General features: G+C 42.8%; 1 protein-coding gene across 1 annotated transcript in view; it reads left to right on the top strand.

The window, feature by feature from the left end:
• The window catches only part of LOC102770629 (filaggrin-2), a 12930-nt gene extending 3793 nt beyond the window's left edge, over positions 1-9137 (top strand). The window contains exons 5-10 of the mRNA XM_015558695.1: positions 163-318; positions 358-435; positions 472-657; positions 2482-2517; positions 8639-8752; positions 9109-9137. Of these exons, the coding sequence (XP_015414181.1) occupies positions 163-318; positions 358-435; positions 472-657; positions 2482-2517; positions 8639-8752; positions 9109-9137 (599 nt within the window). The remainder of the gene's footprint in view (positions 1-162; positions 319-357; positions 436-471; positions 658-2481; positions 2518-8638; positions 8753-9108) is intronic.
• The last annotated feature ends 7706 nt before the right edge of the window (positions 9138-16843 follow it).

Genomic DNA, 16843 nt, shown 5'->3' with positions numbered 1-16843 from the left:
GCTCAGGTCAGTCCTCAGGCTCCAGAAAACACAGGTCTAGCTCAGGTCAGTCCTCAGGCTCTGGAAAACACAGGTCTAGCTCAGGTCAGTCATCTCGCCATGGTCAATATGGATCTGGCTCAGGTCAGTCCTTAGGCTCTAGACAACACGGGTCTAGCTCAGGTCAGTCATCTGGTTTTGGACAACATGGTTCTGGCTCAGGTCAGTCCTCTGGTTATGGCCAACACAGATCTGGCTCAGGCCAGTCCTCAGGCTCTGGGAAACACGGGTCTAGCTCAGGACAGTCATCTGGTTTTGGAAAACATGGGTCTGGCTCAGGTCAGTCCTCAGGCTCTAGACAACACGGGTCTAGCTCAGGACAGTCCTCTGGTTATGGTCAACATGGTTCCGGCTCAGGACAGTCCTCTAGTTATGGTCAACATGGTTCCGGCTCAGGTCAGTCCTCTAGTTATGGTCATGATTCCCGCTCAGGTCAGTCTTCTTATGGTCAACATGGTTCTGGCTCAGGTCAGTCCTCTAGTTATGGTCAACATGGTTCTGGCTCAGGTCAGTCTTCTTACGGTCAACATGGTTCTAGCTCATGTCAGTCCTCTAGTTACGGTCAACATGGTTCCGGCTCAGATCAGTCTTCTTACGGTCAACATGGTTCCGGCTCAGGTCAGTCCTCTAGTTATGGTCAACATGGTTCCGGCTCAGGTCAGTCCTCTAGTTATGGTCAACATGGTTCCGGCTCAGGTCAGTCCTCTAGTTATGGTCAACATGGTTCCGGCTCAGGTCAGTCCTCTAGTTATGGTCAACATGGTTCCGGCTCAGGTCAGTCCTCTAGTTATGGTCAACATGGTTCCGGCTCAGGTCAGTCCTCTAGTTATGGTCAACATGGTTCCGGCTCAGGTCAGTCCTCTAGTTATGGTCAACATGGTTCCGGCTCAGGTCAGTCCTCTAGTTATGGTCAACATGGTTCTGGCTCAGGTCAGTCTTCTTATGGTCAACATGGTTCTGGCTCAGGTCAGTCCTCTAGTTATGGTCAACATGGTTCCGGCTCAGGTCAGTCTTCTTATGGTCAACATGGTTCTGGCTCAGGTCAGTCCTCTAGTTATGGTCAACATGGTTCCGGCTCAGGTCAGTCCTCTAGTTATGGTCAACATGGTTCCGGCTCAGGTCAGTCCTCTAGTTATGGTCAACATGGTTCCGGCTCAGGTCAGTCCTCTAGTTATGGTCAACATGGTTCCGGCTCAGGTCAGTCCTCTAGTTATGGTCAACATGGTTCCGGCTCAGGTCAGTCCTCTAGTTATGGTCAACATGGTTCCGGCTCAGGTCAGTCCTCTAGTTATGGTCAACATGGTTCCGGCTCAGGTCAGTCCTCTAGTTATGGTCAACATGGTTCCGGCTCAGGTCAGTCCTCTAGTTATGGTCAACATGGTTCCGGCTCAGGTCAGTCCTCTAGTTATGGTCAACATGGTTCCGGCTCAGGTCAGTCCTCTAGTTATGGTCAACATGGTTCCGGCTCAGGTCAGTCCTCTAGTTATGGTCAACATGGTTCCGGCTCAGGTCAGTCCTCTAGTTATGGTCAACATGGTTCCGGCTCAGGTCAGTCCTCTAGTTATGGTCAACATGGTTCCGGCTCAGGTCAGTCCTCTAGTTATGGTCAACATGGTTCCGGCTCAGGTCAGTCCTCTAGTTATGGTCAACATGGTTCCGGCTCAGGTCAGTCCTCTAGTTATGGTCAACATGGTTCCGGCTCAGGTCAGTCCTCTAGTTATGGTCAACATGGTTCCGGCTCAGGTCAGTCCTCTAGTTATGGTCAACATGGTTCCGGCTCAGGTCAGTCCTCTAGTTATGGTCAACATGGTTCCGGCTCAGGTCAGTCCTCTAGTTATGGTCAACATGGTTCCGGCTCAGGTCAGTCCTCTAGTTATGGTCAACATGGTTCCGGCTCAGGTCAGTCCTCTAGTTATGGTCAACATGGTTCCGGCTCAGGTCAGTCCTCTAGTTATGGTCAACATGGTTCCGGCTCAGGTCAGTCCTCTAGTTATGGTCAACATGGTTCCGGCTCAGGTCAGTCCTCTAGTTATGGTCAACATGGTTCCGGCTCAGGTCAGTCCTCTAGTTATGGTCAACATGGTTCCGGCTCAGGTCAGTCCTCTAGTTATGGTCAACATGGTTCCGGCTCAGGTCAGTCCTCTAGTTATGGTCAACATGGTTCCGGCTCAGGTCAGTCCTCTAGTTATGGTCAACATGGTTCCGGCTCAGGTCAGTCCTCTAGTTATGGTCAACATGGTTCCGGCTCAGGTCAGTCCTCTTATGGTCAACATGGTTCCGGCTCAGGTCAGTCCTCTAGTTATGGTCAACATGGTTCCGGCTCAGGTCAGTCCTCTAGTTATGGTCAACATGGTTCCGGCTCAGGTCAGTCCTCTAGTTATGGTCAACATGGTTCCGGCTCAGGTCAGTCCTCTAGTTATGGTCAACATGGTTCCAGCTCAGGTCAGTCTTCTTATGGTCAACATGGATCTGGCTCAGGTCAGTCATCTGGCCGTGGTCAATATGGGTGTGGCTCAGGTCAGTCCTCAGGCTCTGGAAAACACAGGTCTAGCTCAGGTCAGTCATATGACCATGGTCAATATGGATCTGGCTCAGGTCAGTCATCTGGCCGTGGTCAATATGGGTCTGGCTCAGGTCAGTCCTCAGGCTCTGGAAAACACAGGTCTAGCTCAGGTCAGTCATATGACCATGGTCAATATGGATCTGGCTCAGGTCAGTCATCTGGCCGTGGTCAATATGGGTCTGGCTCAGGTCAGTCCTCAGGCTCTGGAAAACACAGGTCTAGCTCAGGTCAGTCATATGACCATGGTCAATATGGATCTGGCTCAGGTCAGTCATCTGGCCGTGGTCAATATGGGTCTGGCTCAGGTCAGTCCTCAGGCTCTGGAAAACACAGGTCTAGCTCAGGTCAGTCATATGACCATGGTCAATATGGATCTGGCTCAGGTCAGTCATCTGGCCGTGGTCAATATGGGTCTGGCTCAGGTCAGTCCTCAGGCTCTGGAAAACACAGGTCTAGCTCAGGTCAGTCATATGACCATGGTCAATATGGATCTGGCTCAGGTCAGTCATCTGGCCGTGGTCAATATGGGTCTGGCTCAGGTCAGTCCTCAGGCTCTGGAAAACACAGGTCTAGCTCAGGTCAGTCATATGACCATGGTCAATATGGATCTGGCTCAGGTCAGTCATCTGGCCGTGGTCAATATGGGTCTGGCTCAGGTCAGTCCTCAGGCTCTGGAAAACACAGGTCTAGCTCAGGTCAGTCATATGACCATGGTCAATATGGATCTGGCTCAGGTCAGTCATCTGGCCGTGGTCAATATGGGTCTGGCTCAGGTCAGTCCTCAGGCTCTGGAAAACACAGGTCTAGCTCAGGTCAGTCATATGACCATGGTCAATATGGATCTGGCTCAGGTCAGTCATCTGGCCGTGGTCAATATGGGTCTGGCTCAGGTCAGTCCTCAGGCTCTGGAAAACACAGGTCTAGCTCAGGTCAGTCATATGACCATGGTCAATATGGATCTGGCTCAGGTCAGTCATCTGGCCGTGGTCAATATGGGTCTGGCTCAGGTCAGTCCTCAGGCTCTGGAAAACACAGGTCTAGCTCAGGTCAGTCATATGACCATGGTCAATATGGATCTGGCTCAGGTCAGTCATCTGGCCGTGGTCAATATGGGTCTGGCTCAGGTCAGTCCTCAGGCTCTGGAAAACACAGGTCTAGCTCAGGTCAGTCATATGACCATGGTCAATATGGATCTGGCTCAGGTCAGTCATCTGGCCGTGGTCAATATGGGTCTGGCTCAGGTCAGTCCTCAGGCTCTGGAAAACACAGGTCTAGCTCAGGTCAGTCATATGACCATGGTCAATATGGATCTGGCTCAGGTCAGTCATCTGGCCGTGGTCAATATGGGTCTGGCTCAGGTCAGTCCTCAGGCTCTGGAAAACACTGTGGGTCAGGTTCAACTCAGTCTTCAGGCTTTGATCATCAACAATCAGGTTCAGGACACTTCTCTAGCTCTGGAAAACGTAGATCTGGTTCAGGTCAATCTTCTGGCTTTGACCAGCATGGATCTAAAACAGGCCAATCCAGCTCAGAATATCATAGTGGAAGAAGGGGATCTAGTCACAGTGAGTCCAGTGGCAGTGAAAGGTATTCCAGAGGCTCTCAAAAACACTCAGGGTCCAGTCATGCCCAGGCTTATGGACAGTCAGGAGACACCTACAAACATGGGCAGGCAGGTCAAGGACATTCCTCACAGTCAGGATCTGGCAGAAGTGGAAGAAGGAGATCTAGTCACAGTGAGTCCAGTGGCAGTGAAAGGCATTCCAGAGGCTCACAGGGTCACTCAGGGTCCAGTCATGGCCAGGCTTACGGACAGTCAGGAGACACCTACAAACATGGGCAGGCAGCAGGAAGACAAAATCGTCGATCAAGTCAAAGATGGAGACACGGTAGCTATGGAAGTGCAGGATATGACTATGGGCAATCTGGGTATGGACCTTCAGGGGGTAAGTCAAACAAGCAGTCACAATTCTAGCCCTATTAGGCCAAGGAACAGAACTGAAAACAAGCAAGTGTCAGTTCATAGCCATTCAGAATCTAGTTCAACTTTTAGGCAGGGATCCCATAATAATAGTAAAGTGCGTCCAGAAGATTGGGGGAAACAGATTAATAAACAATCAGGATCTAGGCACAGACAGTCAGACTTCAATACAATTGATATACATGAATCCAGTCAACAGCATTTCGGAGATACATCTTCTCAAGATCAGGTAGACTCTAGCATAAGTTTAGCAAGACAGGAATCAAGTCATGGACAATCCAGAGATGTCCAGATCAATCTGGATTCAATACCAATGAAAGGCAAGTATATAGCCATGGCCATTCAAGTGATAGCTATGGACAGGCAAGTGACAGCAGAAGCAAAAGTGAAAGATCCATTTCCAGTCACTCTCTTCAGATCCAAGATCATACAGTATAGATATAGATATAGGTATTCATCAAGCAGTACAACTGGATGGAGCCGGGGTAAGCAAAAGCAAGAGTCAGGATCAAGGATGTTAGGGAGCATCAGAAGACACAGTCAGCATATGATAAGCAAGCAAGAGACTCTGAAACCAGGGGTTACCATAGAAGGGGAAGAACAGACGTAGGTCCTTCTCATTTAGATAGCAACACCCCACTCTATCAATATATCCAAGAGCAAAAGTACTATTACTTTGAATAATCATTTGAAGTTAATAGAAAACTAACTTAAAATAAGAACTAACTCAAAGAAGAAATTCCATACACATGCAATTAAGATATTTAACGTGATCCCTTCTTTTGGTAGTGGAGGTATACATATTTTAACTGTGCTACTCTTTTGTTCGGTGCAAAGTGGTGTTTTTTTTTGTAAGGCTCCTTAACTATTGAGCTCTTTGGCTGAAAAACAGTGAATGGAAGAACTAAATGGCATTTGGGACTATATTTAATACTATATGACAAAAGTGATTTGCATGCTTTGGGATAAAATGGGCATTTAAAATTTTTTTTCTGAAATTCAAATTTTAGATTTTCCAGTTTTATTTCAATTATTTATTGACAACCCTATGCAGAAAGCTAAGAGACATGGTTCGGGAGCCAAATTTTCTCTAATAGCATTGTAACATATTCCATGTACTAAGCAAAGAATGTTATGGTATTGAAGATTCAGAAGAATCGCTTCTTTTGTGCCACCTCTGGAACTCTGTACTACTACTTTTGAATTTATTCTCATGACCTCCTGGATATAGGATCCAGAAAATTGTACTGCAAATAATTGACAATAAACTTTCATCAAGTTACAGTTTTGCTTCTCTTTCATCCTCACAAACACAAAGATCCCTGTCATGAGGTCAAATGCACATTTCCTTCTACCTCTGAACACCTAGATGGCAGTAAAGCATCAGATACCAACAATAGGGAATTCAAAGAAGGCAAAACTCAATAAACTTAATTACATCTGATCTCATCTTTTCCTCAATGTAATTACTGTCCAAATCATTTACAGAAAGAAATTCTTTATACTGATGGGTTGACCTCAGATGCTTTGTTAATAATGATCATCACAGCAATCATCACACATAATCCTAAGCGCTATACCCTGAGACAACCCAAGCTCTGGAAATGAGTCATGCACCACAAACTCTCTCTGTCAAAGATATTAATTGAAATATCACTGCCAATGGAGGCTAATCGTGTCCTAAATTTTCCAGTCGAAGAAAAATGATTAAAAATATAGTCCATTCCCTGGCTAGTGTGGCTCAGTTGGATGGGCATCATCCTGTGCACCCAAAGGTTGCAGGTTCAATTCCTGGTGGGGACACATGCCTGGTTTCAGTGGCCAAATTAGGAGAAACAAAGATAAAATTCTTCTTTCGTCAAACTTTCTAGATAAAAATGACCTTTGAATGTGGGAACTTGAAGGTGTGTACTAGACACCTGGCATGCATCGGTTGCTTATTGAAATGTAAATGTTCCAGGAGTTTTTGATAACCAGAAAAGATCTAAAATAATACTACATAACCAATGGACATAAGACACAGGGCGGGGGAGAGGGGGGCGGCGTGAGGGCATGTGCCGGGGAGTAGGGGAGGCTGGGGAAAGGTCAATGGGGAAAAAAAAAAGGAGACATATGTACTACTATCTGTAATACTTTAAACAATAAAATTCAATTTAAAAAAAAATACTGCATGCTCCCCCAGCCAGCGTGGCTCAGTGGTTGAGCTGTCAACCTATGAACCAGGAGGTTATGGATCGATTCCCGGTTTCTATCTCTCTCTCCTCCCTTCCTCTCTGAAATCAATAAAAATATTTTTTTAAAGCAATAATAATAATACATGCTAAGACTATACTTTCAGGGATCATTTCTATAGTTCGTTAATAATAATACATGCTGAGTGAAACCTGTGTTGACCACTCTAATGCAATCAGTGGTGAGTCTACATATAAGCTTAGGGGCAATGGACAAGAGAAAGTGAAAAAACAGTAAAAGAAGAAGATTCAGGCAAAATTAGATTTGATTGAAAATGAATCAAGCCAGCAGAGGGCATCTGCCTCACTAATAATAAACTTTGGCACTACTGAAGGGCCATTCACACAGACTCTTAAACCTTTTTTTTTTAAATTAAATTTATTGGGGTGTCATTGATTAATAGGATCATATAGGTTACAGGTGTGGATTTCTACATTATAAAATCTGTATATTGCACTGTGTGCCCACCACCCAAAGTCAAATAATCGTCTATCATCATATATGATAGGGCCCTCGTTAGCCCCCAGCTCTCTACCCCCTTCCCTCCGTGCTGGAGAGGTTGTGGAGGAAAGGGAACCCTCATTTATCACTGCTGGGACTGTACACTGGTACAGCCACTATGAAAAACAGTCTGATGATTCCTCAAAAAATTAAGAACAGATCTACCATATGACCCAGCAATCCCTCTTCTGGGTATATACTTGAAAACATGTATTCGCGAAGATATATGCACCCTTATGCTCGTTGCAGCATTATTCACGGTGGCCAAGACATGGAGACAACCAACAATCGAAGGTATCCTTCGATAGAGGATTGGATAAAGAAGATGTGATACAGCCCAGCAGGCATGGCTCAGTGGTTGAGTGTCAATCTATGAATCAGGAGGTCACGGTTCGATTCTTGGTCAGGGTGCATGCCTGGGTTGCGGGCTAGATCCCCAGTGTAGGGCATTAGAAGGCAGCTAATCAATGATTCTCTATCATCATTGATGTTTCTCTCGCTCTCTCTCTCTCTCTCTCTCTCTCTCCCTTCCTCTCTGAAATCAATAAAAATATTTTTTTAAATATTTGTTCTAAAAAAAAAAGAAGATATGGTACATATACACAACAGAATGTTACTCAACCATAAGTCAAGATGAAAAACTCCCATTTGCAACAACGTGGATGGACCTTGAGAATATTATGCTCAGTCAAATAAGTCAGGAAAAAAAACTAAGAACTATATGATTTTACTCTTATGTAGGATATAAAACTGAAACTCGTGCACACAAGTAGGAGTCTGAAACATATTTTAAGCTACATCTTATTAACTAGAGGCCCAGTGCACAAAAGCATGCATGGGTAGGGTCCCTAGGCTAGGCCGGCAATCAGGGCCAATCTGTGGGACAACCAGCAGGGAGATCAAGGCAGGGGGAGGGGGCAGAAGGGAAGAGGGGGTCCTGCTGGCACCCGCCTTGGCCCGCCTGGCCCTGTGGGCTGGGGGCAGCTCCTGTGTTGAGTGTCTGCCCCCTGGTGGTCAGTGCATGTCATAGCGACCAGTTGTTCCACTGGACATTCCACTGTTTGGTCAGTTTGCATATTAGGCTTTTATTATATAGAATCTTTGGAAAGCATAGTAAGCGAAAGTGATTAAAGCTCTGCTTATAAGTACACAGAGTTACCAATAGAAGTTTACAAGTTTTCCCTTAGTATTATGAAGCTACCTAGCACAAGAAAGTATGGAATTTGCAAGGGAAACATGTCCATTTCCCAAAGATTATTTAAATACTAGAGGCCCAGTGCATGAAATTCATGCACTGGGGGGTAGGGTGGGGGTGTGCTCAGGTCAGTCTTCTTATGGTCAACATGGATCTGGCTCAGGTCAGTCATCTGGCCGTGGTCAATATGGGTCTGGCTCAGGTCAGTCCTCAGGCTCTGGAAAACACAGGTCTAGCTCAGGTCAGTCCTCTGGCTCTGGAAAACACAGGTCTAGCTCAGGTCAGTCCTCTGGCTCTGGAAAACACAGGTCTAGCTCAGGTCAGTCCTCTGGCTCTGGAAAACACAGGTCTAGCTCAGGTCAGTCCTCTGGCTCTGGAAAACACAGGTCTAGCTCAGGTCAGTCCTCTGGCTCTGGAAAACACAGGTCTAGCTCAGGTCAGTCCTCTGGCTCTGGAAAACACAGGTCTAGCTCAGGTCAGTCCTCTGGCTCTGGAAAACACAGGTCTAGCTCAGGTCAGTCCTCTGGCTCTGGAAAACACAGGTCTAGCTCAGGTCAGTCCTCTGGCTCTGGAAAACACAGGTCTAGCTCAGGTCAGTCCTCTGGCTCTGGAAAACACAGGTCTAGCTCAGGTCAGTCATATGACCATGGTCAACATGGATCTGGCTCAGGTCAGTCATCTGGCCGTGGTCAATATGGGTGTGGCTCAGGTCAGTCCTCAGGCTCTGGAAAACACAGGTCTAGCTCAGGTCAGTCCTCTGGCTCTGGAAAACACAGGTCTAGCTCAGGTCAGTCATATGACCATGGTCAACATGGATCTGGCTCAGGTCAGTCATCTGGCCGTGGTCAATATGGGTGTGGCTCAGGTCAGTCCTCAGGCTCTGGAAAACACAGGTCTAGCTCAGGTCAGTCCTCTTCTGGAAAACACAGGTCTAGCTCAGGTCAGTCATATGACCATGGTCAACATGGATCTGGCTCAGGTCAGTCATCTGGCCGTGGTCAATATGGGTCTGGCTCAGGTCAGTCCTCAGGCTCTGGAAAACACAGGTCTAGCTCAGGTCAGTCCTCTGGCTCTGGAAAACACAGGTCTAGCTCAGGTCAGTCATCTGGCCATGGTCAATATGGATCTGGCTCAGGTCAGTCCTCAGGCTCTAGACAACACGGGTCTAGCTCAGGACAGTCATCTGGTTTTGGAAAACATGGATCTGGCTCAGGTCAGTCCTCTGGTTATGGCCAACAAGGATCTGGCTCAGGCCAGTCCTCAGGCTTTGGACAAAAGGGGTCTGGTTCTGGTCAGTCTTCTGGCTATGGCCAATATGGGTCAGGTTCAACTCAGTCTTCAGGCTTTGATCATCAACAATCAGGTTCAGGACACTTCTCTAGCTCTGGAAAACGTAGATCTGGTTCAGGTCAATCTTCTGGCTTTGACCAGCATGGATCTAAAACAGGCCAATCCAGCTCAGAATATCATTTACCATGTTTGTCTATTATTAGATAGGGTAGATATTAAATTGCTCTTATATTGCTGATTTTTTTCATTTCTCCATGAAGTACACTGACAAAAATATTGTGTCCTCCTACTGCCTATAAATGAAATACAACAATTAGGAAAAGGACAAAATGGAGAATCACCGTCTGATTGTCAATCACTTAAATGCGTTTCAGGCTTTCCCTAGTTTCTCTAGAATTAAGGCTTTAAGGGTTGACTGGTTATCAGTCCTTCTTAGAACATATACATGAAAGGTATCATGGAGGCTCACAGGGACACTCAGGGTCCAGTCATGGCCAGGTTTATGGACAGTCAGGAAACACCTACAAACATGGGCAGGCAGGTCAAGGACAGTCCTCACAGTCAGGATCTGGCAGAAGTGGAAGAAGGAGATCTTCTTCCCACAGGGAGGCTACTAGAGAAGAGGAAATACAGAGAATATACAAATGGGATGATCTGCTTGGGCAAAAAATAATAATAATAATAATAATATCTCTCAGATACCAATGTAGGCAAATTAACCCCAGTTTAAAGTCATTATTACTTCTAGATTCCTCTAGGACTGGGAATCAAAAAACAGTTCCAGTCCTACTTCTTTTACTTAATACAAAATATTAAATATTTGTGTTATTTATTTCACAGTGGATTAAAGGAAGAAAACTAAAATGTATTGAACACTTACTTACTATGTTTCAGACACTTTCCTTACAACAACCTTGCAAAATTGGGGGTTAGAGAAGTTTTAAAAACTTCCTGAAATACAAATAGTTGCTAACCAGCAAAGTGCCAAAATTCAAGTCAGACCCCAATACCTCAAAGCCCAGGTGTCTTCTACTCCACCAGGCTACCCAACACGGAACTCTAACACCTAGAGAGCATATCAAATGTTGGTTTCCCTTACTTTCTTTCCTTTAAAAATCAGTTCATGTATCTTCTTTTAGATAGATAGGTAGATAGATAGAAAGATAGAAAGGAAGGAAGGGAGAGAGGGAAGGAGGGAGAGAAGGAAGGAGGGAGGGAGGGGATAGATTTTTAAATTTTTTAAATGTTAACTTTAAATTTTTTAACTTAAATTTTTAATGTTAGAAAACTTCTCCATACTTCACTCAGCAGTATCTTTCCTTCCCTTTTGTCAAGAGGGGTTTTAAAAGACAATAATTCAACCCTTCTTCTTCCTCAAATTCTCAAGCTGAATACTGTTTATCAGCTCTGATGTTATTGAATTGCTCAGATGGCTGGGTGTCTTAAAAACCAATCAACCAATAAAAAAACTAAATAACATCTCACTCAAACTAATTTATTCCAAGTGGCATTAAAAAATGCATTAAGTCAGCAACTGATATTAATTGGTGCAATTTCAGGTCTGGACAAGGGTTATGTTGCCTCCCAAAGCACACACATACACTCTAGATTTGAATATTTGAGGGAGTAGGGGAATACCTGATAGTCTTTATTTTCAAGGAACATTACTAGCTAGTTCAGCGGTTCTCAACCTGTGGGTCGCGACCCCTTTGGGGGTCGAACGACCCTTTCACAGAGGTCGCCTAAGACCATCAGAAAACACATATATAATTACATATTGTTTTTGTGATTAATCACTATGCTTTAATTATGTTCAATTTGTAACAATGAAATTGGGGCCACCACAACATGAGCAACTGTATTAAAGGGTCGCGGCATTAGGAAGGTTGAGAACCACTGATCTAGTTCCTATTGCTCTTTTCTTCCAAATCCTCACTCTTTCTAATGCCTTTCCTGGTACCTTTTGTCAGGCTCAGCTATCCAAGCCTGTAAGAATAGATGGTTGAGCTCCACCTATGTGTGACAAAATACATTTTTGTAGCTGTCCTTCATCAAGCAATCTGACAATGTGGGCTAGGCTGATCAATCCCTCTCTGATTAGTTTGATTACAGAATCCAGATGATCCAGATAATGAGGGTGTTGTCAATGGAACATCAGGGCCACTCATTCACTCATTCATTCATTCATTCATTAGAGAGAAGTTTTAATAACTAAGTTGACAGACCCTGTACTTAGCACTGAAGTTGCAAATATGAGAAAGATACCATCCCTGTCCTTTAATAGTTTACATGTTCATCTGGGAAATCAACATATGAGAAAGCAACACACATAAACACTCTGGCAAGTGCTATATGGGTATGATCCAGGGACTGTTTGTAGCAAAGTAATAACTAACTGATTAAAAGTAAAGAAACAAGACTCAAAAAAATCTTTAGGAAAGAAGAGAGTTTTGTAGTAGGTCTCCAGAAATGGCCAGGAGTTATCCAGACTAACTGGGGAGACTACTCCAAGTTTATATATTTTTAGAGTATGTGTCAAGTGTTAAAGTAAGAAAGTCCATGATGAGCTCAGGGAACCTGAAATAATTAGCATAGCTAAGAATCATCCCTGTGGCAACATGGCAAGAAATGATGATGTCAGACAATAGGCAGAGGTTGGATCAAAATGAACTTTATAAGCCTTGCTAAGAACTTTAGTTTTTATCTGTAAACAATTAATAATCGGCAAAGGGTTTTTTTTAAATCACATAATAATATATTCATTTCGGAAAGAAAGTGTGAGTATGGGGGGGTATAAAAAGGGAAATACTAGAGGTGTGGAGACTAATTTGGAGGTTACTATAATAATCTGGATAAAAGATGACAGAGGTTACATAGAGTACAGAAGATGGGCTAAATACAAAACAAAACATATTTCTGAAAAGTTTGTTGTTGTATGGTATATAATGTCTGAGTGAGATGAAGGTGTCTAAAATGACCTGCTAGGTTTATGGCTTGAGTCATCAAATAAACAGAGCAAGTTTGTAGGGGAGGGGGAAAGAGACTTTGAGGAGAGTGAACTTTGTTGGTATTCTCTTTATATGGTATAAAATTTGGGTCAGGCCCGGCCAGTGTGGCTCAGCGGTTGAGCATCAACCTGTGAACCAGGAGGTTACAGAGTTCAATTCCTGGTCAGGGCACATGCCCGGGTTGTGGGCTTGATTCCCCATAGGGGCCATGCAGGAGGCAGCCGATCAATGATTCTCATCATTGATGTTTCTATCTCTCCCTCTTCTTTCCTCTCTGAAATCAACAAAAATTTATTTTAAAAAAGAAAAAAATTGGGTCAAAAAATTGTTCATATACAGAAACCTATATGCAAAAGTGACTAGCAGGGCATAGCTAGGCTACTGATGTGTTTCATTTGGCGAGCATACTACTGGTTTGTGTTGTTTAAAATATGAATTAGTTAAAATGTTTAGAAATTAGGAGATGACACACACACACAAAAAAAAAATTCCTGGATTTCCATTTTCTCTTAAGTCAAATATCCAGGAATCCTGGTCACATCCCCTCTGAACAAACAGCTGGACCTGAGTAGTTGTAATCTCACTTTGGACTGGACATGTGTGAGCCAGCACATCAGAGTTTCCATCATTTTTTAATGCCTCCCCCACACTGAAGCTGGCTTCATTCACTTAGATCTGTGGACAGACATGGATAGTCTTAACAAAATCACTTCCCCAAATCCTCAACTTCTGTATGTAATCTTTCCTAACATTTTTCTAAGAGCATGTGCTATACTTACAGTAAGCCCTTTTTTCACTTAAACAAAAGAAAAACATACCAATTACCCACCCCAAATGGGTTCGTCGTACATTGCCTGAGGCCATAAAATCCTCTCTAATACTAAAAGGAGCACTTGAATATTAGTTTAACAAATGCCTCCTTTCATGATTGATCAATGTATTTATTTCCCTGTTTCATACCCATTTCTGTTAAGGATAAAACAAGACATTAAAATAGGATATTTTAGGCCTCTATTGAGACACTCTGATTTTTTTTTTCAGCATAGAAAATAAAATAAACATTTTTATTTAATTTCCTCACAATGATCTGGAGGAAGAGCCTTCATGGAACAAAGCAAAAAATAAAAATAAAATAAAAGCATCAGTATGATATTCTGAATACTAAAAATGTCTTTTTCCAAGTAAATGCAAGCAATTCTTGCTAATGATTCTCATTACTCATGCATAAATGTCATTTGCTGAAAGAAAAGAATATTTGAATAGTGAAAGCTACTGATGATGAAGCTTTTATATTTAACCAGAATGTATTTGAGGAGTACCAAAATTTTCCTAGAAACAGCACCCATGAAAAAAACTTCTCTTTTAAAAAATGTATTTTTTATTGTTGATAGTAATACAGATATCTCCCATCCCCCCCCAAAAAAATGAAAAAACTTCTTAAAGATGAAATATAGGTAATGCAGACATTCATTAAAATAAAGTACTAAGGAATGGAGATGACATGGTCAAAAATCTGAGGTAATTTTGAATATAGAAAATAATAGAAATATTTTTTTAAAACTCCTAACAAAGTAAAAATATCCATCAAAAATGGGGAAGAGTACTGTATGTCAACTATAATTACAAATAATTTTTTAAAAATTAAAAATAGAATAAAATAAATGAGGAAGAGAACAGAAGTATAAGCCTATCAATCTTTTCATTTCTTACTGTAGGGAGTCAATTAACATGGCCTAAAACTATAAATCTAATTTTATTTTGGTTTTATATATTTTTTATTGATTCATAGAGACAGAGGAAGGAAGAGGGAGAGAGAAACATCGATGTGAGAGTAGAACACTGATCAGCTGCCCCCCTACACACACACTCCTCACCAGGATCAAGCCTGCAACCCAGGCATGTGCCCTGACCAGGAATTGAACCAGCAACCCCCAGTGCATGGGATGATGCCCAGCCAACTGAGCCACACTGACCAAAGCTATAAATCTAATTTTAAAAAACTCATTTATTGCCCTGACCAGTTTGGCTCAGTGGATAGAGCGTTGGCCTGAGGACTGAAGGGTCCTGGGTTCGATTCCAGTCAAGGGTATGTACCTTGGTTGCGAGCACATCCCCAGTTGGGGGTGTGCAGGAGGCAGCTGGTTGATGTTTCTCTCTCATCAATGTTTCTAAACTCTCTATCCCTTTCCCTTCCTCTCTGTAAAAAATCAATAAAATAAAATAACTCATTTATTATAATCCAAATTTCCTCTTATCCTTAAAGAATCTTATAGACATTATAAGTATGGCAAAGAAATAAAATAACTCATGTTTACACTCACAAAAAAACAAAGTATAGACAGAAAGAGACTTTGGGACAGCTACAGAATATGAGATCATTAGAAAGCAGAAGAAAAGGAATTTTTAAGAGGTATTATGGTAGAGTCATAATTTAACCCCTTTTAAGTACTTTGAGAGACCCACACAGAGATAAGAAATACTTTTAAATAATTTTTGTTATACTCTGCTTCTTTAAATGACTCCATACAGAAAATAGACCAAGTGAGACATGGCAATGGATGACCTTGAGAGATTCAGAACCATGATCTTGGTCAATTTTAAAGAGATAACACAAACTTTAACAAATTGATTAAAAAAAATACTGCCAAGATTCCTGATCAAAACAAATTAGTCATCTTAAAAGATGCCCCCAAAAAAGTGAAGTAAAAGAAACAGGTAGAAGATCACATTCATTTGAGTGGCAGTGCAGAAAATAATAATCTACCTGGACAAAGAAACAGAACAGAATAATTCCTGCTTCAAGGACCTGAGAAATCAAGATCTTTCTAGAGAACAAAGAGAGGTCACATCAAGAAGTCTCTGTGGAGTCAACCTCATACACTAGACAAAGAGCCAGAGACTTAATTCAAGCTTAGGTAATTTTGCTGGAGGGAGGCAAAGTGTTAACTCCTTAATCCCCTTGAGGATTTAGAGGTGAAAAGCATTATCTGGCTATGAGTTTTCAGAGAATATAGGAAAGAAAATTCTCGGGTCATCTTGAGGATTGGGAATCAGGAACCATGGGACAAATTATGGTTAAGTCAAGACGATTTTGAGAACAATGGTTTGAATAGAATACCTACAGGTGAAAAGGGCAATGTTCTAGCCCTACCCAATCAGGGAATACAGGAAAAGATCTAACTTGAGAGGAGATCCAAGCATTTATGAATGATCCTGAAATGGACCTATTTTGTACAGCAGGTCTCCAAGCTTTAGTCAACATTTCTTGTCTCTAGTACAGATGTGGCTCTTGTCAGCCTTCTATTTAGAGAATATGATTGCAAGGAAATCTACTTCACTTACTGAGTGAAAAAACATTTTTTTAATTCTTTACAGTACTTAGAACCTAGAAATTGAGCACAATGACTGTGGTCAGGATGAAAGTGAACCATAGCTTTCTCCGTATCTACCTTATAAATGATTTTTAATTCTTTAATGAACAATTATTTCCATAAAGAAGTTATTCTCAGACCTTTCTGTCTCAGGTATTTTTTTTGCTCTTAAAAATTACTGAGGACCCCAAAGAGCTTTTGTTTATATAGATTATATCTATCACTATTTTTCATATAAGAAACTAAAACAGAAAAGTTAAAAAATATTTACTTATCTATCCTATATAATAAAAGAGAAAAATGGTAATTGGCGTACGACGATACTCTTTTCATTGGCTAATCAGGGCTATATGCAAATTAACTGCCAACTCAGATGGCAGTTAACTGACAACAAAATGGCTGTTAATTTGCATATGTAGGCACAATGCAGGGAGGCGAAAGGGAAAGCAGGAAGAAGCCCCCTGCCACGGACAGTGATCAGAAACCCAGGGGGGAGCTAAGAGCTGGGGGGCAGGGAATCAGGCGCCTTTGTCATCCTGGCCAGTGATAGCAGGAAGTAGGGGTGGAGTCAGCGATGGGAGCTGGGCAGGGTCAAAGCTGGCAGTCCCGGGAGCTAGGGGTCCCTTGCCTGGGCCTAAAGTGGAGCCCACGATCACGTGGCCG

This window comes from Myotis davidii, unplaced genomic scaffold, assembly GCF_000327345.1.
Source record: "Myotis davidii unplaced genomic scaffold, ASM32734v1 scaffold653, whole genome shotgun sequence".
NCBI lineage: Eukaryota > Metazoa > Chordata > Mammalia > Chiroptera > Vespertilionidae > Myotis > Myotis davidii.
The sequence above is the reverse complement of the archived record's forward strand: the minus strand, read 5'-3'. Positions and strand labels throughout refer to the sequence as shown.